This window comes from Lotus japonicus, chromosome 1 (assembly GCF_012489685.1).
Source record: "Lotus japonicus ecotype B-129 chromosome 1, LjGifu_v1.2".
NCBI classification, from domain to species: domain Eukaryota; kingdom Viridiplantae; phylum Streptophyta; class Magnoliopsida; order Fabales; family Fabaceae; genus Lotus; species Lotus japonicus.
Genome location: NC_080041.1, coordinates 22,537,399 through 22,562,267, shown reverse-complemented (window position 1 = coordinate 22,562,267; position 24,869 = coordinate 22,537,399). Strand labels below are relative to the sequence as shown.

The window sequence follows — 24,869 nt, the reverse complement described above, 5'->3', positions numbered from 1 at the left end:
AAGAGGGGCGAGTTCTGTGTAAAATGTAAAATGAATAAAATGTCACTACTTACATTTCTTCAGTGTTTCTTTGTCACAAAATGGGTGTTAATTGGTTCATATTGACCTGATGGACCCTTTGATCCAAACTAAGCTAAATTTAATTGGTTTAGGTTATCTAGTTTGATTGGTTCATTTCACATTAAACATGAACCGTAGTACCAAACCAATTTCAATCAGTTCGATTCTTGAAATTTTTTGTTTTACAACTTGATCAGCCGATTAATATTTTTTTCACATTCAACCTCGAGTGTTAATTCATGCATGCATTATGCATATGCGCACCTCGAGTGCTCCAGTGGCGGGCAGAAATGCCTTCGTCATCTCGAGACAATCATTTAATACACCTATAAATGAAAGGGTTTTGACTTTTGATTTACACCCTACTTTCTCTCTCATTTCATTCTCACCAATTCTCTCTTCCTATCTATTAAATCATTCATCATATCTTTTATTTCTCTCTTTGGGTATAGGTGTAATTCAGGTGTCAATCAAGCTTCTTCCTAACTAAAATTGTGTGCGAGTGTGCATATACATGCATGAATGGATGATATTGAGATAATATAAAATATTTCCACAGTTCAATTAGTCAAATTCAGATTCGAAATGTATACATCGGTTACCATTGCAAATTAATCAACTATATAACCATGGCACTCAAAAAATCTATCATAAATCATATAAATATCAATTTATACATGAGTTCTGCATGATTACTGGCTAGTTTGCTGCATATCACAACTAGAACTGGCCAGTCAAAGGAGAAATAGTGATACAACATTTGTGTACAACAACATTGTACAGATTCAAAAACAAAATAAGCATTTGGGAGTCAAATATCTCTTTTTGAATCAGTTGCGACAACAATCACAGATTTAAAGCAGAGTTGAAAAACACTCTTAACTGAAAGAATTTCAAATGCACTGCAGCATTATTATCAACAAATAGTGAAAACCTGTACTTGTAGCAGTACCTGACCGGCATTGGCGACATAAACTTCAAAGCTGAGTCATGACACGGGACTAGCAAGAGCATGCAAATCCGAAGCATGAAAAAACTTTTGTTCTAATCAATTGGGAAGCCAGGGATGCACCATCAGCAACTGAAATGTGGAAAATCTCACCTGAAGTACCCAAACAATGAAATCAAAATTGTTTCAGAACACTGGGGCCATGCCCCTCCATGTAACCAAAAAAAAAAATTGTTTCAGAACACTGCTAATTTGTAAATTGTAAGTGATAGCAAGATTCAGCGCTAACAAAAGGGATCCACAAGAAACAAAAGTACTGAGAAATTATCAATAATAATACTGAAAAGTAGTTAATATTTAATCATGCTTTACTTTAAAGTATGGCAGCTTATTTTTTAAAAATTCATACATTTCACATGGCTATAAATCACCACTAGTTTCTAAAGATAGAGATATCCTGATAAAAACATAGGGTAACAAAAGAACTTGATCATTGAATTATGCATGTTTATGGTCTATATAAAAGGATTACAAAGAGATAAAAACACAACCAAGGAGGGCAAGTATTCTGGTTCACAGCCTCCACAAAACGTTAGGGTTGTCTTTCTTTTAAATCTTCGTTTAAGTAGAGTAGACTACTAGCAGCTCAAACAGGTAAGTTCAACTATTAGCTGCAAGGTATGTTGAAAATATGAAGTTCTATAGTACGAAGGGCAGTTATCAAATATATAAGGCCTAAAATGTTAAAATTGTGATATGCAGCAAACTCAGTTCATGTTCTAAATTTAACTGCATAACTCTTCACTCATATCCTGAACATTAAACAAATCCAAGGAATGCAACATAAAAATGGTGCCAGACCTACTCATCAATAGTAATTGCAGCATAGTAGAAGTGAATTAGTTTCTCTTATTGACACTGTCGTTTCCCTTGATAATAATGACAGGACACTCAGCATGGTGGGCGCAGTAGTTGCTAACACTTCCCAGGAACATCCTGTAAGCCAGAAAAGGTGGGGGGAAAAAGGCATTATATATGGATTCCACATAGTTTCCATCTTCAAAATTCAAATTAAAACAAGAACCAAAAAGTTTTTAAAGTAAAAACAAGGGTTTGAATTTGATATAAAATGTTGGCATTTGGTCAATGTCAAAAATGTAAATGGAAGCAGATCTATATCTGCAGTCAAACGGCTGAAGAAGTGAAGATTAAGAAAATAAATTAAAGATTCAGAGGCTGGTTATGTGGTCTTTTTAATTTTATTGGCATATTTAGCAAGGGTTGTAATGAATAATTCACTCTGCTACTGTTGTTATTCACTACCATAATAGTGCTAACAAAATTGGGAAACTTTTATAGGGAAAGTAAAAAATGCAATGTAAGTGCGAAAACTACCAAGTTCTTCTCCAGCGTTACAGTAGAACCACAATGTGGGCTCTGGCAATTGTTAACATTCTCACATATAAAGGAAAAAAATGGTCCAGATAGTTTATCAAGTCATTTTGTGATCTGTATGTACTGTCCTAATCAGGCTTCCTGCACATATAAACTATGCCATGTGCCAGTGCAAACTTATATGTTACTTTCAGCCATTCTGGCACTTAACAAAATTTGTCAATTAGTTAATTTGTTTGTACCTCTTAATGGGGCCAAATGCACGAGACCCCATCACAAGCACATCAGCATGCTGATCCTGTACAGCTTCACAAATCTTCTCCTTTGGATCTCCAATAACAACATGGGTCCTCACCTTCTCCTGATAAAGATAGAGGATAAGTCAAATGCAACTTAGCTGACAATCATACTATGAGCCAAAGGTTTGAATTAAATTCAAGGGAGAATGGCCAAAAATAGTTATTTCCTCAAAGTAACACCATTGACAATATAGAAAATAAACATTTCAACAGAAAAAAAAAGCCAAAAAAGTAATATCATAAACTGATTTTACAAATAGAAAGAGACAAGGAAACAAATTTGGCAGTTCCTATTAGTTAGGTTGATATATTCTATAAACTAAATTGTGTGCACTAAATTAAAATTATTTCTAAATCAGTTTAGTTTTTGTCATTATCATTCAACTTTCAAAAATTATTGCTGGAAAAAACAACAAATCACTTCTTAATTCAGGCACTAACAACAAATTAATCAAGTTTGTTCCTTTTATGTTAAATATTATAATTTTAAAACCCCTTCAAATCCAAATCCCCACTAGCCTCTTCCTCAGTAAAAAAGCTAAATGAGAAATTATTGAAATAAACTCGAAATAAGTTTATATAACTTGAAATAACTACTTTTATAAGTTCAATGAATGAAGTTGAAATAAGTGCTTTGCTTACATCATAAAATAAGCTGAAAAAAATAAACTGTTCCAGCACCATCTCCTTATCCTAATGTTCTTTTACCACTGAAAAATAGTTCTATTTTATAGATCTCTCATCCCTACAACTGCCTCAGCAATGTTTCACAAATTCCAGTAATTGCAAAGGAAATTGTAACAACAGCTACTAAATTTGTGCTTGTTTTGCAATTTGCATCAAGGTTGATTTCACATGTTCCAAGTCACAAACAGCTACTAAGACATAAGCGCTTATTCATAAGCTATTTTAAAAAATTTATTAAAATAAATTGAAAATAAGCTAAAGCTCTTTTTCATAAGCTATCCTGAGTAGTTTACGAAAATAAGCTCAAAACAGCTTATGGTAGGTCATAAGCTGTTCGCATAAGCTCTCCTAAACACTTGCACACAAGCGCTTATGCTATCAGATAAACTCAAATAAGCTCTCCCGAAAGTGGCCTAAGTCTGAGTAGCCATTGAGTTCAATACAATATCCCAGTTAAGGATTCAACATTTTCGTGCTACATAATTACACACAGCAAAGTCAAATAAAAAAGGGGAAAAAAGAGGAAATGCAACATACAGTAAAATTGAACTCTGAGCAAATTCCAAGAGCATGATCTAGTATAGAATCGGTGATACGCTTCTGGTGAGCTTCAATGGCAGCAGCGAACGCAGGTACTTCAAGGTTACCTGGTAAACAAAACCACCAATCAATGAATCTATCAGTTCAAGTCAAAAGTCAAAGATTGAATGATGATGGAATTGAAGTGAGAGGAAAGTGAACAGAACTTGGGCCACCGAAGGGGATGGGACCGGGGTTGAGGCCGGTGGCGATGGACGGCGGAGATTGGACGTGGAGGATGAGGAAGCAACCGGCGGTGGTGGAATCGGGTGTTTGTGGTCGGAGCTTGAGGTTTGTCATGGCCCAACGGAGAGCGTTCATGCTCTCGTCGCTGCCGTCGACGGCGACTGCTACGCAACCGAGGTTTCCCTGCGACATCGCTGATTGATTGGTTGATTATTCCCGCGGTCACAGACTCTCTCTGTCTCTTTGTAGTTGCTTGTTTGACTCTGCTTGTTTTGTTTTGGTCTTGTTTTGTTTAGACAACAAGTTATGGCTGCCCAAGAAAAAGAAAAAATAAAGATGTTCTGACACTACAAATACACGGGATACTCTGTCAAAAAAAAAAAATACACGGGAGACATACAGATTGTGTTGCAGGTTCTGGTTTGGTGTTTGACTTGGTGAAGTTTGTTGTTTATTAGGAGCATTATGGCAGCTGAAACTTCTGATGAGGTTGATAATGAACATGATGGCACAATTGTTGTTAGTGTGGATCTCACAGAGGCTTTTACTACTGATAAAGTAAGTATTAAAATGGTTTAGTAAGGACATGGTTACGTTTACGTGATGAGATAATGATTTATAATTTTTGTATGTGCAGGCTTTTGCATCCCACACTGATTTTATTGATTGGGCTCGCCATGTAGGTACAGAGAATGATTATGTTGTTATTGTGATTAGGTCTGACTACGGATCTGCAAAAAGGACGCTTGTGATAACATTGGGATGTGAACGTGGTGGGAAGTATATACCAGCGGCTCAAGTGTTAAAGCGCAATCAAACTGGAACAAAAAAGTGTGATTGCCCTTTCAGGCTAAGAGCAAGAACTAGCATGGTTGATGGGCGATGGAAGGTGATAGTTCATTATGGGATTCACAACCATGATACAACTGAAACACTACAAGGTCACTCTTTTGTTGGTCGTCTAAATCCTGATGAAAAGGCCATGGTGGGAAGTATGATTGAGAAAAGGGTTAAGCCAAGCGGCATGTTGATTGCACTAAGGGAGAAAAACCCCAACAACCTGACTAGAATAAAACAAATCTACAATGAGAAGCAAGCATACAACAGGATTCAGAGGTTCTCGAAGATTCAACACTTGATGAAGTTGTTGGAAGGTGACAAATATGCACACTGGTCTAGGGTTGAGGGTGGTTCTAATGTGATTAAATCTCTCTTCTTTGCTCACCCTGATTCTATTCATCTTTTTAATGAATTTCCTACTGTGGTGCTTATGGATAGTACATACAAGACCAACAGGTACAAAATTCATTTACTTGAAATGGTTGGGGTGACATCAACTTATTTGACATACTCTATTGCCTTTGCTTACATGGCGAAGGTGTTATAGGCATTAACTAGGTTGAAAGGGTTGATCGTGAAGGAAGAAAATCTTCCTAAGGTAATTGTCACTGACAAGGACACTGTTTTAATGAAAGTCGTTGAAGACGTGTTCCCCGCAGCTCGTCATTTGTTGTGCCAATTTCACGTTCCAAAGTGTGTGACCGGAAAGTTGAAGACACTTGTTCAGTCGATAGAAAGACGTGAATTTACTACTGATATCTGGAATCGGTTGATTCATGCTACAACTAAGGCTTACTACATTAAGGAGGTTGCAGCGATGCAGGTGAATGCATGAAACTTCTGGACATACCTTGAAACCAATTGGTTGCCGTTGAGACATAAATTTGTGAAGTTCGAGATTGATACTTGCATGCATATAGGGTGCACAACAACAAACAGGTAGTTACTAATTATAGCTTCCTTCTTCAATAATATTTTTTTTTTGGTGCATTTACGTGATAATTGTTATGTTATTTGTTGATAGAGTTGAAGGTGCACATTCAAAGTTGAAGAAGTTTCTTATCATGCAGCATGACAAGATTAAAGAATCCTACCAGCTCATCATTTTTGTCACCGAGCATACTCACAAGGATGTGTTTTATAAGGATTTGCGAGGGTTTGTTTCTAGAGCAGCACTGCACATGATTGCTAGAGAGAGGAAACAAATCGGTAAGCCTCGTGTTGATGGTTTATATTGCGGTTGTGCGATTAGAAGAACCCCTGGACTACGTTGTTCCTGTGAGCTTCAGAAGTGAAGTTTTGTCCCATTACTTGCGGTACATCCCTATTGGAGGAAATTGAATTGGGATTTTTCAGACCCTTCCATTGATCCTGAGTTGGGCGTCAGTTTTGAGTCTGAACTTGAAACTTTAAAAGTTAAATTTGACAGAGCTTCTGCGGCAGTGAGGAAGTCCATGATTGATTGCATTAGAATGATTTCTTTCCCAGAAAGGACTTCCATGTGTCCTCCTCCAAAGAAGGTCCCAACTAAGGGTAGGCAAAAAAGCTCTTCAAAAAAGGTCACAGCAAAGGGTATCAAAGTACCTAGTGAACGCTCTACAAAACGTTATGCATCTCGTTGGGAGCATATTGATGTGCAATATTCGGGATCTTGGGAAGGTAGCAACTTCACACCAAATACTGTCATTCCTCCCAACCGAGTGAAGAATCAAAGCCTCCGCCCGAGCACGTTGAGACAAATCCTCGAAGAGTTTCATCCATTCATTGATTCCTTGGTTCATGTAAAGGGAGACGGACACTGCAGATTTAGATGTGTTGATGCAATGTTGGTGTAACACCCTGACTTTCAGAGCGTCACTTTAGTAACCAATTAAAACTAACAGCGAAAAATGAAGGTTTTTTTTTGAAAGTAGTGAGATAAAGAAATGCGAAAGGCTTGTCCAACGTGTACTTAAATAAAAACTCCAAACATACCCCGATAAACTAATATATATAAACAGATACAACCCATGCTGTACCACAAACGTCACCAGAAACTGACGGTGACAGAAAGTATGCCAGAAGACAAGTGTACGCAACAGTAATCAAAGTAAGTGTAATAATTACAGTCCTCAAAATGTGAGAGAGTCAGCCCAAAACTGCCTCCTCAGACCTCCTATCGTCCGACTACTCTCTGTGATTCCCATACAGAGAATCACACAAAAAGCAAAAGGTCGTAAACCTACCCTGTCCCAAATGTACAACAACTAACCAAAGCTACTACTGAATATACACCCTAACCCAAATCATGCAAAGAAGCGGGTCTCCCAACCATCTTCCTCCTCCTTGCTCGTATAGTCGTCCTCCGTGTCTGAGTCCACAGTAAGCACATCGACATCCACGTCAATAACCTCCCTACTAACCGTCTTTCGTGCCACCCTAGTCGTACCAATCTCCAGATCGACTACGTTAGTAGCGATCTCCTCCTCAACCATGCGAACCAAAGGTTCAACACGGTAACCATGAGAGGAAACAGACGCCCCAAGACGAGTCAGAGTCGTGGCGACATGCTCCTTCTTGGGCTCAACGAGCCTAGAAGATGACACAACGTCAGTAGGGTCCATAGCAGCAGGCGGTGTCGGTCTAAACGGTGTCACAACAACAATATCGACCTCGGAAGGATCCTCCTCATCAGATGACGACGACGATAATGACGACGGTGGTGTAGGTGGTCGCAGTCTAGTACCTGGTCCAAAGTGAACCATCGGCGGCAGGTCAAAGACAACGGTGTACTTCCGCAGAACTCCAGTAGTCATGTCTCCGTGGTTATCAGTCATCTCCTTTAGTACTCTCCCCTTGTATGTTGCTCGGTGGTTGGCGGGGTCCAACGTCCAAGCGGCAGGGTCAATCCCATCAAGCATCTCGTAACTAATTCCTCCGGACGGGCGAACCAACGTAAACCATTCCCCAGCGACATCTGGTAGTTTGTCGACCGCCCAAACACAAACAATACACACAAGGCAAGGCGCGAGGGTCAACTCACAGAATAGAGTAGATAATAAAGAGAACAAGTAGAGTATGGGGGTAGATATATATAGGTTCGATAAATGTTATCATGGCATATATATATCAATACATCATCAACTACTAACTCAGCATGCATAAATCATTGATTCAGCAAAAAAATAACGATGTTTATCAACATCAAATCATCAAACTCATAACGATGTTCATCAACATCAAATCATCAAATGAATGGTATGAAATGCAATGTCATGCTAAAATAATGCTCCGGCAGGCTGGACGCGTGTGTACGAGTCGGTCTTTTCACCTGCCTTTGTGTTAACCATCAGACTCGATGTCTCTTACAACCTAAATAAATAGTCACACCCGGTGATCTACGTGGAAATCTGATATTTCGATCCCATTGGCTCCACCGAGGCCCGACATCCCATCGTGTAACCTCAAACATGAATGAATGATGCAATATGGTTAGTCAAACATCGTGTCGTCCTCACAATGTAAGTGTCTAGCTAAGAATATTGTCTCTAAAATCCCCTAAGGAAATTGTCTTACTATCGACCTCGAATTCTCATAATGATAGAGTGCAAACACTCTTGATGATTACTCGAATCATCCGACTCATCCAATCTGATGGTCAAAAACTGCTCAGCGAGCGAAAGAGTACCAATGTACTTGGAAACTTCTAGTTTCCCTGCTTATCCTTTAGATGGCCAAACAACGAAACTGCTCATCGAGCAAAAGAGTACCAACGTACTCGGAAACTTATTGGTTTCCCATACTTATCCCTCAGGTAGCCTAAATGCTAACTGCCGATTGGAAAAAGGTGCAGAAGCACTCATGGTTTTCCCCTAAACTAGGACCATCGACACTTCTCATATTCCCAAATTCTTATTCAAGCTCTAAGTCTTCTTCAACACTTTATCGACACGTTAAAGTGTTTGAATGTTGTTTAATGTATTATGATTTTTATTTGTAAAATGGTTTATAATTCTATAAGTTCTAAGGTTTTCCCTTAAACCCGTGTAATTCCCCGAGAAGGTATCGATCTCCTAAAATAGCAAAGGTTCAGACCTTGGTCCGACCTCATGATCATTCTCTTGACAGTTTCTGTCACTAGCATGGCATAAACTCTCTTTACCCACACTCTGACGATATCACAATATATGAATAAAAAATTGCACAAACAGTTAGTACAATCCAATAACACATATTCAGACATATCATCATATTCTAGAATTAGCCACTTAGCACATAAAGCATGTGATTCAGTCAACATCAATCATAGAACAATTAAAGCTTATACATATATGTCGGCCGAAGCCTCAGAAAACATTTCCCAATTCAGATCAATCAATCAATATCAAAAGCCAAATAAACAAGTCGAAGGTATCGACGCCTAAATCATTATCTAGTAGAGTAAGTTGCCCTCACCGGTGTCTCTTCCAGCTTCACGATCTTCAAGTTCCTCAAGAGAATCCTCAGCAGCTCCAAGCGCTCCAAAATCCATATTCAAACCTTTGAGTAAAAACCAATTTACTCAGTCAGAATCAATCACAACAACTTATACAATTTTAACTAATGTTCGACGAAACTTTAGAAGTTTCATAGTATGAGAATCTACGACAAAAGACAAGTTTTTACAAAAAATAAAAACTCCCCCAAACCCCCTAGGAGCTCTCGGCCACTCCCCATGGAATTAGCGTTTCGACGCTTTTTCTCCGATATAACTTGATTAGTGGTAATCTATGGGTATAACTAGGGTAAATCAATGCTCGGAAAAATTTTAGAAATTGCTAAGCTACTAGGTGCATTTGGGTCCAAACTTTAAGCTCAAAACTCAAAGTCAAAATTTTTGAAAACAAATTTGACAGGGTTGTAGATCGTGGTGTTTATAGCAACTAATCCTAAGGCACTAGGTTAAGTCGTGAATTTTTGGTTCAAAAAGTGAAACTTTGGTGAATATGGGTATTTCCCCAGATTTTCAGATCTACGACGACTCGATCAAAATCGGCGCGCATCAGCGATGAATATAGGTTGTTGGGTAATAGTAGTAGAAGGTAGATCTAAAGAAAAATCGAAGAAAAAAGATATTTTTGAAAATTGCTCCAAACTTTGAGCATAGAAAGACATGGTTTAAAACTACAGAAAGTAGAAACAAAGGTATGGAATAACAAGAATACATCGGTGTCGATCCACAGAAACTGAAATCAGGCGGATCGGACAAGAACTCGCGAAGAAATCCTCTCCCTCCCTCTCTAAAACTCGCGGCCCTCTCTCTAAGTTGGTGGGAAATTAGATATCTCATTTCCCGCCTTTTTATAGTAGATGCTCGAAAAACAAACTTCGAGGTTTTTCGAAACCGATCGTTCTGATACCTCCGTCTAACGATAAGAAGTGAATATCTGGCGACAGAATGCCATAACTCCAAATGAAGTTCTCAGAATTGAAGAAAACGATATAAACACAATATTGGCCAAAATATGCTAGAAAACTACTTTTTGCAGTTGACGTCGGATGAAGAAACTTCCTTCTGAAGAAATGTCGCAATTGCTGAAATAATTGTAACTACGCGGATAGAAACTTCATTAAAAGCTCCGAATAGAAAAACGTTTCATTAAGGGTCTTAATTAAAGTCTCCGAGAGATTAAAGCCTAGCTTCGACGGACTTCCGGGAAGCCAAACCTATCGTGTGAACAACCTAGAGTTCCGTAGAGAAACACTGGTTATGGGAAAAATAAAGAGAGATTCTTATTTTTTTTAAGATTTTGAATTTCGCGTAAACAGTGCTTTAAGAGCAGAAATAACCTTTTTTGGACACTCTCGACATAAGCCGGGTGTTGAAATGGCTCGAACTATAACCTAAACTGTCCATGGCATCATCCTTGGTCAATTCCTGAACTTTCTTTTTCATAAAGTTGTCTAATTCGGTAAACACTTGTCAAAGTTCCATATGCGTTACATCGGAAAACTAAGCGTGAATAAGAAAATAATTATTTAACCTATCTTAAAAACTAGGGTCTTACAATTGGATATGGGAGAAGACAAATGGCCGATTGTTCGTCAGACTCTGATCCAGGAGCTTGACACTGAGTTTGGCATGTATAGTTCAATATTTGGGATAGCTGAGGCAAATGAGATACGTTATGCTTTACAGGTCACTTCAGGTGGGCCAGTAGGAGAAGATAAGAGGATGATCTTTCCTAATATGGCATACATTATATCCATAGCTTATAAAGTGGTGTTCATGACCCTTGCTGTTAGTGGATGTAACACTTTCTTCCCGTTGAGAGGAAGTCATAACCCACCGGCACTCCACAAACGCATGGCAGTTGCATTTGTTAACAAAAATCACTTTATAGGGGTATTTGACTCTTACTGTATTATTGTCTTTTTAAGTCTATATATATATATATGGTGTTCTAAGATGCTTAAGTTCCCAATGCAGGTTGTTCTTCGTGATGGGCACCCAATGCCGCTCACTGCTCACATGTGGCCATATAAGCGCAGGGACGAGGCCAAGACATGGGTTGATCCCTATTTTGCTTGAATTGACGATTATAGTGCATATCTTACCGCTAAACATGGTGGTGGTGATCACTCTGTAATATACCTTAGTGAGGATTAATAATTGTTGTAATGTGATAGACCTCAGTGAATTTATGGGCATTCACTGCTCCCTAGTGTCGTGAATTAACCAGCACACCCTCCTCAACTTCATCTCTCACGCCTTGAGTCCTATCACGATTTCGGCGAGCCAAAGCATGAGTTCTCGAACGATCCCGTGGAGGGTGAGGTGGTTGTGAAGCCGCTCCCACAACGAGGTTTTTTTTTTGTCCTCGCCATACCTGTGTCAACAAAGCAAATCCCAAAATCAGGAACATAATAAAAAACTTGGCTATGTACAACTACCAGCTTATCCATTTCAGAGAAACATATTCAACAATCAACAACCTGGGCATGTACAAGATGACAACTACCAGGTTCATAAACTAGTCTTAGTCTAAGACAACCAAAAATTAATAAATGTGATACATGTGATGTGATAAGAACAAACATTATATGTCTTTGTGATGTTTGTAGTGTTGGGATGTCCAAGAATCAATCATTGCTAATTTTCATGAGACATGAAATGTTTTATTTAGTGTGTTTTAATTATTATTAACTTCACTTTGTTTTGGCAGGTAGAAGAAAGTAGCTTGAGGTGTGGTCTCATTCAACTTCAAAATTGAGATAATCAAAAGTTGCTTCTACTATATATCTAAGATCACTTCTTAGGTATATATGTAAATTGTAGATCATCAAAATTGACAGATATATCAATTGTCCCTTGTGTCAAATATAGGGTAGTCACGTTAATTCTACCTTGTCCCTTGTGTGAATTTTAGAACAGAATCAACAGTTTGGGTATTTGAGACGTACGTGAGTATGGTTCATGGTTTAGAGGAGGAATAACTTGGCTGCAATTTAAACTCGAATGACTTGAACAGAAAACAAAAACTTGGCTGCCATTTAAACTACCGCTATTTTGATGGCGGAAACTACCGCTAGTTTGATTGCGGAAACTACCGTTATTTTAGCAGTGGAAGCTACCGCTATTTTGATTGCGGAAGCGTCCGCTATTTTGATAGCGGGTACATCAAACAGGGTTTGGGTACAGATCAAGGTTATGGTAACACTACCTCAATTTAAATAGCGGTAAGCATAACACAACCGCTATTTAAATTGCGGATCCAACATTCAACATCAGGGTAAACGAAAAGGGAGGCTATTTGGAAGGGGGGACTAACCAGATCAAGGTTACGTTGTTCCTTCTTTCTTCTTCTTCCTCCTTTCTTGTTCCTTTGCTCCTTCGTCCTTTTCCTTCTTTCTCTTTCTTTCTTCTCCTTCGTGATACCGTGAGTATGGTGGTGGGAGGCTACGATTTGGCCGGTGGTGAGACTGAAACCGGTGGGAGATGGAGGCTAGGGTTTGACCGGTGGGAGATGGAGGCTAGGGTTTGGCCGGTAGTGAGGCTGAAACTGGTGGGAGATGGAGGCTAGAGTTTTTTTTTTCAATTGGGAGAAGGCTTTCTAGATAGTCACAGCGTGAGAATGAGAGAGGGAGATGGTGAGATTAGTTTTTTTTTTTTATAAATTGAAGTAGTTTTTTTAAAATATTTGGAGGTATAAATGTATTTTCGCACTTAAAGGGATGGTGTGAATAGTAAATGGAGATGATCCAAATAGTCTCAGCCAATATAGAAATAAAAAATATTATGTGTGACTTGATAGGAAAATATTTGAAAAATAAGAAGATAATATGAATGAAAATCAAAACCCGATTACATATCATTTTAGTCAATGTAATTATATAAATATAATGAATTTTTAGTTGGTTCGAACTAAGAAGTGTCTTTGTATACGATGAGTACTTATGTGATACATCTACATCATCTATCACGTTATGTGGAAGATGATGTGATGATTAACATGAAATCTGAGAAAATAATATCAAAATTTGTTAAAGTTTAAACGGAACAATATCTTATTTAGACTTTCTTCGCTCACTCACACTTCATCAGATTGCATAAGAATTAAGTGAATAGTTATTTCTTAAAACGAGGAAAGTGAAAAGAAGCTAAAGGAGGGGTATATACTACTTTCTCAATTGCCAAAAGTGTACGACTATTTCCAGTGGCGGAACCAGAAATTTTGGGAAGCCTGGGCAAATTTATGATTGAGTCCCTAAATTTTGCCTATCCTTGTAAATTTTGCCCTTTCTCTCATTTTATTTTGGGCCCAAAAACTTACTTGGTCCAAAGAAAAAATTGAGCTTGGGCAATGGACCCACAAAGCCAGGTGGTAAATCCGCCTATGACTATTTCAAATATGACTTGGACTGTTGGACGCGTTAATTTTTTTTAGTACTTATTGGATATTCATCTTTATGATCACAAGGTGGTGCTTGGGCATGTCTCTCTATTTACGCTCGGAGATTACATGGAAGCTAGGAGGTTCAAAGACATAGTCGACATATGCATAATAAGCGTAATTACCAACAGATTCGAATTCGTAATTAAAAAGCAAACAATTATAAGGTGTTTTCTTGTAGTGATTAGACAGTATTCAGAATACTGATAGCTTTGACCATCGGTAAGTGGTATTAATCCTTAAAAAAATTACTTGTCGTCAAATTTCAAACGGTCTTATATTAGCCGGTAACATTTTTTTATATAAAAAAGTTATTGACGACCCCACTGTGGTAACAACGAGATTTTGTGACAACCTTCATGCCGCTGGTCAAAATTCATCGACAATGCGCAATTTTCTTGTAGTGAATACGTATAGTTTATACTTATTTTTGAAGGTGCGAAAAACACTAGAAAGGGGGGGGGGTTTGAATAGAGTTTTTAACCAAAAGTTTTCCTTTTTGAAGTTTTGACAAACTTAAAGATAAGAACTAGGTGCTGAAGAATATGAAGTAGAGCACACAAGTATTTTATCCTGGTTCACTTGAGATAAAAGCTCAAGTTAATCCAGTCCACCCGTGAAGGTGATTTCTTCCTTCTTCTGATGAAGGCAATCCACTAAAATCAATGAATGTTATAACTGCACTTGCAACCTGCTAAGTGACTAACAATACACTGATTTTCTCACTAGTATACTCTCAAGAAGCTGATCTACCGATCCTCTCAAGACTAGCTAAACACTGAACCAAACTTGATTCAGTCCTCTCAAGATCCGACCAAACTTGGTCTCTTAAGGAACTTTACAAAGTGTTTGTAAAAGGTTTTGGGTTTACAAGAAATGCTTCTGAAAAGCTAATGGTAAACTCAGATGTTTAAGAACAGTGAAGAAATATTGCTAAGAGATCGGTTAGAATGAATTCAAGAATATTAGCAAAGTTTCTTAGCTTCTTTCTTCTATCTTCAGCCCTTATATACTCCAAGGCAATTGGTGTAGCCGTTGCTAGGGTTTTGCCCGTTGGAGTGACAATCTTGTAATATCATACTGCTAGGCTGAACGAGGTAGGTGGCGGACAGGCTATGACAGTACGATGTGTACTATGACAGCGACCTGTCCTTTCACCAGCTGACTTATGATCTTGAGTGCTTCAGATGGACGTTGGTGAAGCTTCTGATCAGAGTCAGACAGAAGCTTGGATCCTCTGACCTTGCAACTTCTGCTTCTGGACAAGTTCCTTAGAACTTTTGAACGTCAGAGCTAGAATAGCTTGGGTCTTCAGAGCCAACTTCTTGCAGGTCTTCAGAACTTGAGTCTTCTACTTCAGGACCGTTCCTTCTGGAACATCTAGTCTTCAGAACTTCTGACTCCGGTTCTTCAGTACCTCTTGAGAGCTTCTATCTTCAGAACTTCTGAAGGATTTGCAACTGTTCTGAACGAACATGGTGAGCTTTAGAACTCTCTTTTGGTTACTCTTGGGTCTTCATCTTCTGATGGAATTGGCTTGGGTCAGAATTAGAACCTGTTTGTCACAACTATAAAAGACAAACGTTAGAGTACCATAATTGTTCATCCTCAAAAACTTTAATTGTAATCATCAAAATATAGAGATGCAACCACTGATCAAATCTTGATCTAACAATCTCCCCCTTTTTGATGATGACAAAACAAGTATTTTGATGAACAATTCTTAGACAATAAACTGAATACACAAGAGAGAAGAGATCAGAGTTAAAACTTATCCTTGTGTAACGGTTTATGTTTTTCTTTCTGAATCTAGGATAGCACCTGATTCTGAGCTGGGGTCTCCCCCTGACTCCCCCTGAATCTATGACTTGATGAGATGATGAAGAGTCTAGATTCGGAGTCTTGTGAGGTGATCGGAAGATACGCATAGAAGAATGTATACTCATCATAAATTGATGGTTCAGAACTTGCGTAGATCACATGGAAACATAGAGTATTGTCCAGATGTTTTGGGATAAGGCGTTAGAGGCATGTTTGTTCAGAAGATTGAACAAAATGTATTCCTTGTTTAGGACGCTTGGCAATATCTATGTGCTATAAGTATTTGATACTTATTCTCCTCAACTAGTTTTATATTATATGAACAAAATTAAAAGTTTATCAAAAACCATTTTATGTACTCCCCCTTTTTGTCATAAGCAAAAAGAGTGAAAAACAAAAACAATAACAACAAAGAATTAACTTAGATAAAACGCATGTTATTATTAATGAACGGAAATGAGTACATAGGATAAGAGAATACTAGGAGAACAATTCCTAGACACATAAGAAGGCACGAGATTCCTTCATTGAAAGAAGTTGAAGGTGCAAAGGACGAATGTCCTGATCAATGGAAGCTAACTGGGCAGCCAGTTCTTCCTTCGGAATCTCACTCTCATTGATGGTAGAAGTGGAGGCAGCAGCTTGAAGCACTTCACCTGCTTCTTCTTGATCTTCTCGTTCCCTCTTTTCATGCTCAATGAGCAGACAAATGCTCTCGAATTGAACTTCAAGATCCTTCCGGCGAGAGGCCAGGCGAAGGAGGTCTTTCAGAACTTCCTGAAGAGTATGCAAACAGTGGGTCTGATTCGACGTCAGCCAGCAGTCCAGCAGATACTCAATTTTCCCAAGAGCTTGGGATATTTGAGTGAGTGAAAGATCGACACTCCAGGGAAAGGTCCGGTCAAATACCAGAGCCTTAAGTTCAGAAATCAAATCAACAGAAGACATTTTGATTTGAGGAGAGAAAGGAATGAATTTAATTGCGATGGAGAAGAAGGAAAGTAATGGATTATAAAGAAGAGAAGTAACAGAAAAAACATGCAAAGAACGCATCGAACATAAATGCATGTGAGTTACTAAGAGATGTGGACGGTGCATTAAATAAGTTGTAGCAGAAACACATAAGAAAATAAAACATGGTCAAACAGAATAAGTTCATAGACAAATAAATATGCATGAAAGATAGATGAGAGGGGTTCAAGGCTTTGATGAAGATGGTAGATTTTTCGATCAGATACTTCATCATGTTCTCCATTCTGCTTGAAGATTCCTGAATCTGCCGACTTTGTTCACTCTGAATGATGCCTTGATGCTCAACCATCTGAAACAACCTCTGTTGATCATCTTGTATCCTATCAATTCTGGCAGCTAGGAGAGCAACTTCCGGATGTGGAGATAGTTCTGGAGCTTGAATAGGAACATCTGTAGGTGCTTGAACTTCTGCCTCAACTTGAGTAGGTACTTCCATCTGAACTTCATCAGCCTCTGCAGCTTCATGAATGATGATCTCTTCAGTACTGTCATCTGCAACCTCTGCTGGAATCATATCAGCATCTTCTGAGGTACGTTCAGAGACAACATGTGTTCTTGCAGCCATTGCTCTTCTCATGGGTTCACAAACCTTGTGTAACACCCTCTGCCTCTGCTCATAAGCTCTCTCAGAGGCATCATGAACTCTCAGACGCTTCTCTCTGCTAAGCTGCTTCTCAAGCTCATAAGCTCTACTTTCTGACCATCGTCCGAAGGCAGACCACATACCATCAACCAAAGATGCATCAAATTGATTATCAGTTACCTGATATAGCCATTGCAGTCTTCTGGTTGCTTCATCAGAGAACTCCTGGATGAGCTGAATGAGATTTTGTGGCCTGAAGGAGGGTGCCAAATCCATGATTGGCTGAGGAGTGTTGGTTGCATTAGAGCTTGATGCATTAGAACTCTCAGTTCTCATTTGCCCTGAAGGTGCAGATTCATTCACATGGGTCTTCTCTTGTCCCGAATGATCTGATTCATCCATATGTTCAAACTCAGGAATGGTCTCTTGTCTTTGCCTGGATGTAGCTGTCTTCTCAGGCGAGGTGAAACTCAGATCTCTTGAGTTTATTGTGGAGTAGTGAGACAAGGACACATAAGAGGACTCAGCAGCAGCATCTGGGAACACTCTTCAAAATAGGAGGCTACCTGCTGGATAGGTTGCACATTGAAAGGAGGTTCTAGAATCTGAACATCCTCATCTCCTTCGTCTTCCACAGCAGGAATCTCACCAGATTCAGTTACCAGAAGGGTTCTTGAGGTGGATGGAGGCTTAGTTGTGAATTGTTGAACCAAGTCCCTCAAGGTGGCCTCACTCTGAGCGATACCCTTAATGAATGAATTAAAGAGAGGTACAGACTCAGTGGTGGTGGATGTGGAAGAGGTTTGAATTGGGATGGATGGAATGGTAGAGGTAGCAGTTTGGATGTTTAAGTGGGGAGCTTGTGTTTTGGCTTGAGATATGGTTCGTGTGTGAGATTTTGTTTGAGGTGGGACTGTTTGGATTGAGGTTGGCAGGGATGTAGATATAGGTACAGGTTGTTCAGGAATAACTACTAAAGCAGAATCTAAATTAATGCTTTCAGTAAGTTCCTTACTTGAATCTCTGAGGATGGTAGATCTGGTGAATCTGGCAGTCCTTGCAGGATCAGAAGCTATCTTTGATCTCCTTTCCCTTTGTACCTCTGAAACACTCTCAGATGCTTGCTTTGGTTCTGGCTCCTTCTTCTGAAGTGGACCCTTTAGAGGCAGTTTCTTCCTCTTGGCAATGGGCGCTTCATCAGAATCGGTGGATTCTTCAGCTTCTGGAGATTCCCTTATAACTTGGAGCACATTCCCAATAATTTCACTATCATCCTGCTCAACTTCCTCCTCATCTTGAATTACTTGAACTCTTTGCCTCTTGATCAGAGGAACATCATCATCTTCGGTTTCCTCATTAGAAGATTCTTCCATGACAGCTTTCCTCTTGACATTCCTTCTGAGTGAACCTTCTTCAGAGTTAGAGTGAACAGCTCCTCCTCTGTTGGTGTCATCTTCTTCTTCTTGAGTTCCAATGGAGGAAGCCATAGAGCTCTCAGAGCTATCAGACTGAGATTTCTGAGGTGACTCCACAGGAGTTCTTTCAGGAGAGGGTTCTGGAATTGGTTCCCTGATGACCACAGATTTTGATGCAGCTTTCATCTTATTGGTTTCCTCTATCAGAATCCCTTTGCCCTTGGGATCTGAAGGCTTACTGCTTGTTGTTCTCTTAGACTTCCTTGTTGGTATCTCAGGAGGACTATCGGGAAGTCTTTTGATAAATTCCTCGAGAGTGATTGGATCTCCTTCACTTCTGAGCATTCTCACATATTCCAGAATGCTGGCTGGATTATCCTTCTTGGACCAGAGAGGATAGTCATCAACAGGGTGGTTCTTCTGACGAACCTCTTCAGATGATTCTTCAACAGGTTCAACTTGAACTTTGTCAATGATCTGCATTCTCTTCAACTTAGTCCCATTGAGAGCATCTCCAATGGACATAGCCAGATCCTCATGAAGTCCTAGGTCAGACAGAGTCTTGACCAGTTTGTTCTGAGTGAAAATATCTGAGAGCAGCCTGCCATAAGGAATGTAGGAGATAGACCTCTTGGTCTCAATTGCAGTGTTCTTGACTTTTCAACACATTCCTTCAGATAGTTGAAGAGCAGAAATGGAAGACATACAGGCTCACCCTTAGAGATATAGTACATGATTACCTTTTGAGTTTCATTGAGGTAATCAGTTCCTCCTGTTCTGGGGTGAATGCAGTAGATGAAAATTTTCTGCTAGATCTTCATTGTTGGCTTCAATTCCTTTATGGTATACTTTGTCTTCTCCAAAGACCAGTTGTCATAAATGGCCTTATTTACTAATTTCCTCATGCTAGGAACATTAGCATCCACATTCTTGATTCTCTTGCCCTGTTGGAACTTCATTCCCAGCAATTTTGCAATGGATTCCTCGGAGATAACAATTTTTCTATCCAACACATGAGAAACGGCGTAGTAGTCCTTGCATACAACATTCTTCCAGAATTCCACAACTAGTTTGTAATAAATAGGGCCAAAAATTCGATTGAAATAGCCAGACCAACCTTGCAGATCGACTCGATCCCTGATGTCAAACCCGTGTCTAGCCAGATTATCAAGGTTCACTCTTGCCTCATTGCACACAACCAGTTCTTCGATCTTCTTGACGCAGGTGACGGCATTGGCCGCGTTCAGAATTTGCTGAGCTTCTTCAAATCTTTGCTTCTCTTGCTCTTCGACAGTCAGTTTGGAAGAAGCAGTAACATTTTCCTTCGATTTCCTTGATTTGCCCATGATTCTCAGGAATGCGAGGTTTAGGGTTCAGAGAGAAAGGAAATATTGGAGGGAGAAGAGTGAATGAAATGCAATGCACACAAGAGTTTTGAAAACCGTTTGAGTAAGTGTGTGGATTAGATCGTGTGTGAGATCGTGCGTATAGTGGGTTTAATAGTAACCGTTGAGATTTTAGGAAGCATAAGACAAAAAGCAAGATCAACGGTTTGTAAAATAATTAGTCAGAAAATAGCACAGTGGAGGAGAGTAGGTATCATCATTATAGCAGATACACCACGCGACACAAGGAACTATGTCACAAAAGAAGTGACACGTGTATTGTTGTCTACCACAGAAGTTTAGCCGGTGGGTTAAGTTCTTCTGATCGAGTACCTTCTGAATAGGTAACATCTGATGACTTCAGAAGCACCATGGTCAGAGGTTCTGAAAATACCTTACTCTGGACAAAAGTCCATGTTCATATTTTCAAGAATAAATAAAAACCGATCTTCTGCTAAGGGCTTAGTGAAGATATCTGTCCATTGATGGTCAGTATCAACATACTCTAATGATAGAGTGCCCTTCTGAACATGATCTAGAATATAATGATACTTTACCTCTATGTGCTTTGCTCTTGAGTATAGAATGGGATTTTTGGTGAGGGAGATAGCAATTGTGTTGTCACAGAAGATAGGAATCTTCTTCAGAAACAAACCATAGTCCTCCAGATGATTCTTCATCCATATGGTTTGTGTGCAGCAAGTGGCAGCTGAGACATATTCTGCTTCTGCAGTTGATAGAGCAATTGTGTTCTGTCTCTTGCTTGACCAAGTGACAAGATTTGCTCCAAGGAAATGGCAACTTCCGGAGGTGCTTTTCCTTTCCACTCTGTCTCCAGCAAAGTCAGCATCACAAAAACCTGAAAGTGTATACTCTGATGTTTTTCTATACATCAAGCCAAGGTTAGTGGCTCCCTTCAGATATTTGAGGACCCTCTTAACAGCAGTTAAGTGAGTCTCTCTAGGATCTGATTGAAATCTAGCACAGAGATGCACACTAAACAATAAATCAGGTCTGGAAGCTGTTAAATAAAGAAGATAGCCTATCATTCCACGATAGAGCTTCTGACAAACCTTAGAGGAAACTTCCTCTATCTCAAGAATGCATGTTGGATGCATTGGAGTCTTAGAGATGTTGCAGTCACTCATGTTGAACTTCTTCAGAAGTTCCAAGGTATACTTCTTCTGATGGATATACGTGACTCCTGGTCGTTAATCAATTTGAATTCCCAGGAAGTACTTGAGCTCTCCTATCATGCTCATCTCAAATTCAGCCTGCATCATCTTAGAAAATTCCTTGCAAAGAGAGGGATTAGCAGAACCAAATATAATGTCATCAACATAAATCTGAACTATAAGAATATCATCCTTATAGGTTCTGCAGAAAAGAGTGTTGTCACCTTTACCCCTTACAAACTCATTTTTCAGAGGAAAGGAGCTGAGTCTTTCATACCAAGCTCTGGGAGCTTGTTTCAGTCCATAGAGCGACTTCTTGAGCTTGTAGACATGCTCTGGATGCTTGTCATCTTCAAAGCCAGGAGGTTGCTTGACATACACTTCCTCTGAAATGTAGCCATTGAGGAAGGCACTCTTGACATCCATCTGATGAAGAATTATGTTGTGATTCACTGAGAATGAGATCAGTAGCCTTATAGCTTCAAGCCTTGCCACAGGGGCAAAGGTCTCAGTGTAATCAATCCCCTCTTGTTGATTGTAGCCTTGAGCTACAAGTCTTGCATTGTTTCTCGTGACTTCTCCTTTTTCATTCAACTTGTTTCTGAATACCCACTTGGTTCCTATGACATGAAAACCTTTGGGTTTAGGCATTAAGGACCAAACATCATTCTTGGTAAACTGATCTAGCTCTTCTTGCATTGCCAGAATCCAGCCTTTATCTTCAAGAGCTTCATCAACTGATTTGGGCTCAATGAGAGATACAAGTCCCTTCAGACTCAGAAGAGTCTCTTCTGAAGGTTTGAGCATGGACCTAGTTCTGACAGGAGCATCTTTGTTGCCAATAATCAGTTCTTCTGGATGAGAGGTAGCTATTCTCTTCTTCTTCTGAAGTTGATCAGAAGTTGTTGGAGCATCTTCTGATGCTTCTGCCTCTGGAGCAACATCCTCTGAGCTGTCCCTTTGGTTGATATGCTTCTGAAGGATCAATGCTGAGATCTGCAAATCTTTCAAACAGCTTTGACTTTTCTGAGTCAAGCTTGTCATCAAATCTAATTTGGATAGATTCCTCAACAGTTTGAGGGACAATATTATAAATTCTAAAACCTTTAGATCTTTCAGAATAACCAAGAAAATAGCATTTAAAGCTTTAGAGTCGAATTTACCCAATTGCTCCTTTGTGTTGAGCATGTAGCAAGTACTCCCAAAGGGATGTAAGTAAGAGATATCAGGTTGTCTTCATTTGCACAGCTCATAAGGAGTCTTCTCCAGAATTGGTCTGATGGAGATTCTGTTTTGGATATAGCATGCAGTATTGATTGCTTCTGCCCAAAAGTGTTTGGCCATACTTGATTCTTGCATCATGGTGCGAGCCATCTCCTGAAGAGTTCTGTTCTTTCTTTCAACAACTCCATTTTGTTGAGGAGTGCGAGGACAGAAGAAGTTGTGAGAGATCCCTTGAGAGTTGAACAATTCTTCAAAAGCTTTGTTCTCAAATTCTCCACCATGATCACTTCTGACTGTAATCACTGAAGTTTGGAACTCCTTCTGAACTTGGGTAATGAAGTTGGTGAACATAGTGTGAGTTTCATCCTTGTGCCTTAAGAACTTTATCCATGTCCACCTGCTGTAGTCATCCACAATGACTAACCCATACTTCTTTCCTCCAATGGATTCAGTTTTCACTGGTACAAAGATATCAATGTGAAGTAGCTCAAGGGGTCTTGTTGTAGATACTACATTCTTTGCTTTGAAAGGCTTCTTGGTGAATTTGCCCTTCTGACAAGCTTCACACAGAGCTTCTGATGAGAACTTCAGACGAGGCAATCCTCTGACGAGGTTTAGCTTACTTAGTTGAGAGATCTTCCTGAGGCTTGCATGCCCTAGGCGTCTGTGCCAAACCCATTGCTCATCATTAACGGACATGAGACACTTGACTTTCTGAGATAGCAGTTCAGAAGATTTGATTTTGTAGATGTCATTTCTTCTCTTCCCAAAAAACAGAACAGATCCATATGTTTGACTGACAGCTTTACATCCGGTTTGATTGAAGATCACATCATAACCTTTGTCAGCTATTTGGCTTATGGAGAGCAAGTTATGCAATAATCCTTCCACCAGAAGTACATCATTAATAACTGGAGTTTTTCCATCTCCTATGGAACCTTTTCCAATGATCTTTCCCTTCTGGTTTCCTCCAAAGCCAACGTCTCCTCCTGACTTAAGCGGCATCAGTTTTTGGAATATATACCTTATGCCCGTCATGTGTCGCGAGCATCCACTGTCCAGGTACCATGGCAGGTGTCTTAACTAAGCTGCATAAGATATCTGCAACAGGAATAATTTTTGTCTTAGGTACCCATATCTTGGGTCCTTTCTTGTTAGTTTTCCCAGAAGTTCTCGGAACTTTGGGTGCAACAGGAGGATAATACAAGGGAACTTGATTATAATATTTAGACATGTCAAGTTTAAATTTTCCCTTTGGTTTTACCACCTTGGGTGTAACCTTTTCTGGAATGACAGCACCGGCGGGAACAAAATGCTTATGCAAAGGTTCGCGTTTGGGCTCAGATGGCTCACCTCTCATAGGTTGGGAGTAGCCAAGACCATTGTTCCCATTTCTGCTTATGCCATAGATCATTGAAGCCATAAGACTTCTGTCTATGCCTTTGGCTAGGAACCTTTGAAACGCTTTCTCATATAGAGTTTCATGCTTAACATCAGATGATGCAAGTTGATCTTCTAGCATGATATTTTTAGCACGAAGAACAGATTTGTCATTTTTAAGAGAATAGTTCTCTTCAATGAGTCCAGAGACTGACTTCTCATGAACTTCTGATGTACTAGTTTTAACAGCATATTTTCTTTTAAGCTCTTTATGTTTATTTAAAAGCACATCATGTTTCTCCATTATTTCAGATAATGCAGTTCTAGATGGAGAAAAATTAGAGAATACCTCATCGTCATTCTCAGAGTCTGAGTCATCTTCTGAAGCTATCATATCATCCTGTGCTTCAGCATCTCTGCTAGTGGTAGCCATCAGAGCTTCCATAGCTTCATCTTCTTCTGACTCAGCTTCATCAGAGTCAGTCGCATCAAATGTCACAAGAGCTTTCTTCTTGAAGACGTTTCTTGGTCTCTTGTCCTTCTTTAGCTTGGGACAATCACTCTTGTAGTGCCCAGATTCCTTGCACTCGAAGCAGGTGACTTCCTTCCCAGAGGACTTCTTCTGACCAGATGAAGATTCAAGTCTTCCTTTACTTTTCCTCGGTCCTTTGCCATTGCTTTGTCTGTTCTTCCAGAGCTTGCTCAATCTCTTTGTGAGAATAGATAGCTCTTCATCACCAGACACATCTGATAATTCTTCAGAGGAATCTTCCTCTTCTGCCTGATAGGCTTTCGCCTTGTCAGATTTTGACTTAAGAGCAATAGATTTGTCTTTCCTTTGAGGCTTGTGCTCTTTGAGTTCAATCTCATGGCTTTTGAGATGACTCACAAGCTCTTCTAGCTTCAAGGAGTTCAGATTCCTGGAAAGTTTCAGTGCAGTGACAAAA

At 39.5% G+C, this 24,869-nt stretch overlaps 3 protein-coding genes across 4 annotated transcripts; 2 read left to right on the top strand and 1 right to left on the bottom strand.

Annotated features, from left to right (window-relative positions):
• Positions 1 to 690: 690 nt before the first annotated feature.
• Positions 691 to 4,597, bottom strand: LOC130734155 (universal stress protein PHOS34). 2 transcript variants are annotated; one of them, XM_057586482.1, is made up of 5 exons: positions 4,137 to 4,597; positions 3,928 to 4,037; positions 2,647 to 2,765; positions 1,871 to 2,005; positions 691 to 1,162 (listed from the first exon to the last, which is right to left on the bottom strand). In XM_057586482.1, exons 1-4 carry the CDS (start codon positions 4,345 to 4,347, stop codon positions 1,909 to 1,911), a joined length of 537 nt encoding a protein of 178 aa, XP_057442465.1. In that variant the 5' UTR covers positions 4,348 to 4,597; the 3' UTR covers positions 691 to 1,162; positions 1,871 to 1,908. The 2 variants fall into 2 exon arrangements, with proteins under 2 accessions (XP_057442465.1, XP_057442466.1); XM_057586483.1 differs by having other exon boundaries at positions 1,875 to 2,005.
• A 23-nt stretch (positions 4,598 to 4,620) lies between these two features.
• Positions 4,621 to 6,830, top strand: LOC130730174 (uncharacterized). The gene is made up of 4 exons (XM_057582118.1): positions 4,621 to 4,713; positions 4,793 to 5,451; positions 6,020 to 6,204; positions 6,352 to 6,830. The coding sequence occupies exons 1-4, from the start codon at positions 4,621 to 4,623 to the stop codon at positions 6,828 to 6,830; spliced, it is 1,416 nt and encodes a 471-aa protein (XP_057438101.1).
• A 4,199-nt stretch (positions 6,831 to 11,029) lies between these two features.
• LOC130730166 (uncharacterized) lies at positions 11,030 to 11,545 on the top strand. The gene is made up of 2 exons (XM_057582104.1): positions 11,030 to 11,359; positions 11,444 to 11,545. The coding sequence occupies exons 1-2, from the start codon at positions 11,030 to 11,032 to the stop codon at positions 11,543 to 11,545; spliced, it is 432 nt and encodes a 143-aa protein (XP_057438087.1).
• Positions 11,546 to 24,869: the final 13,324 nt, after the last annotated feature.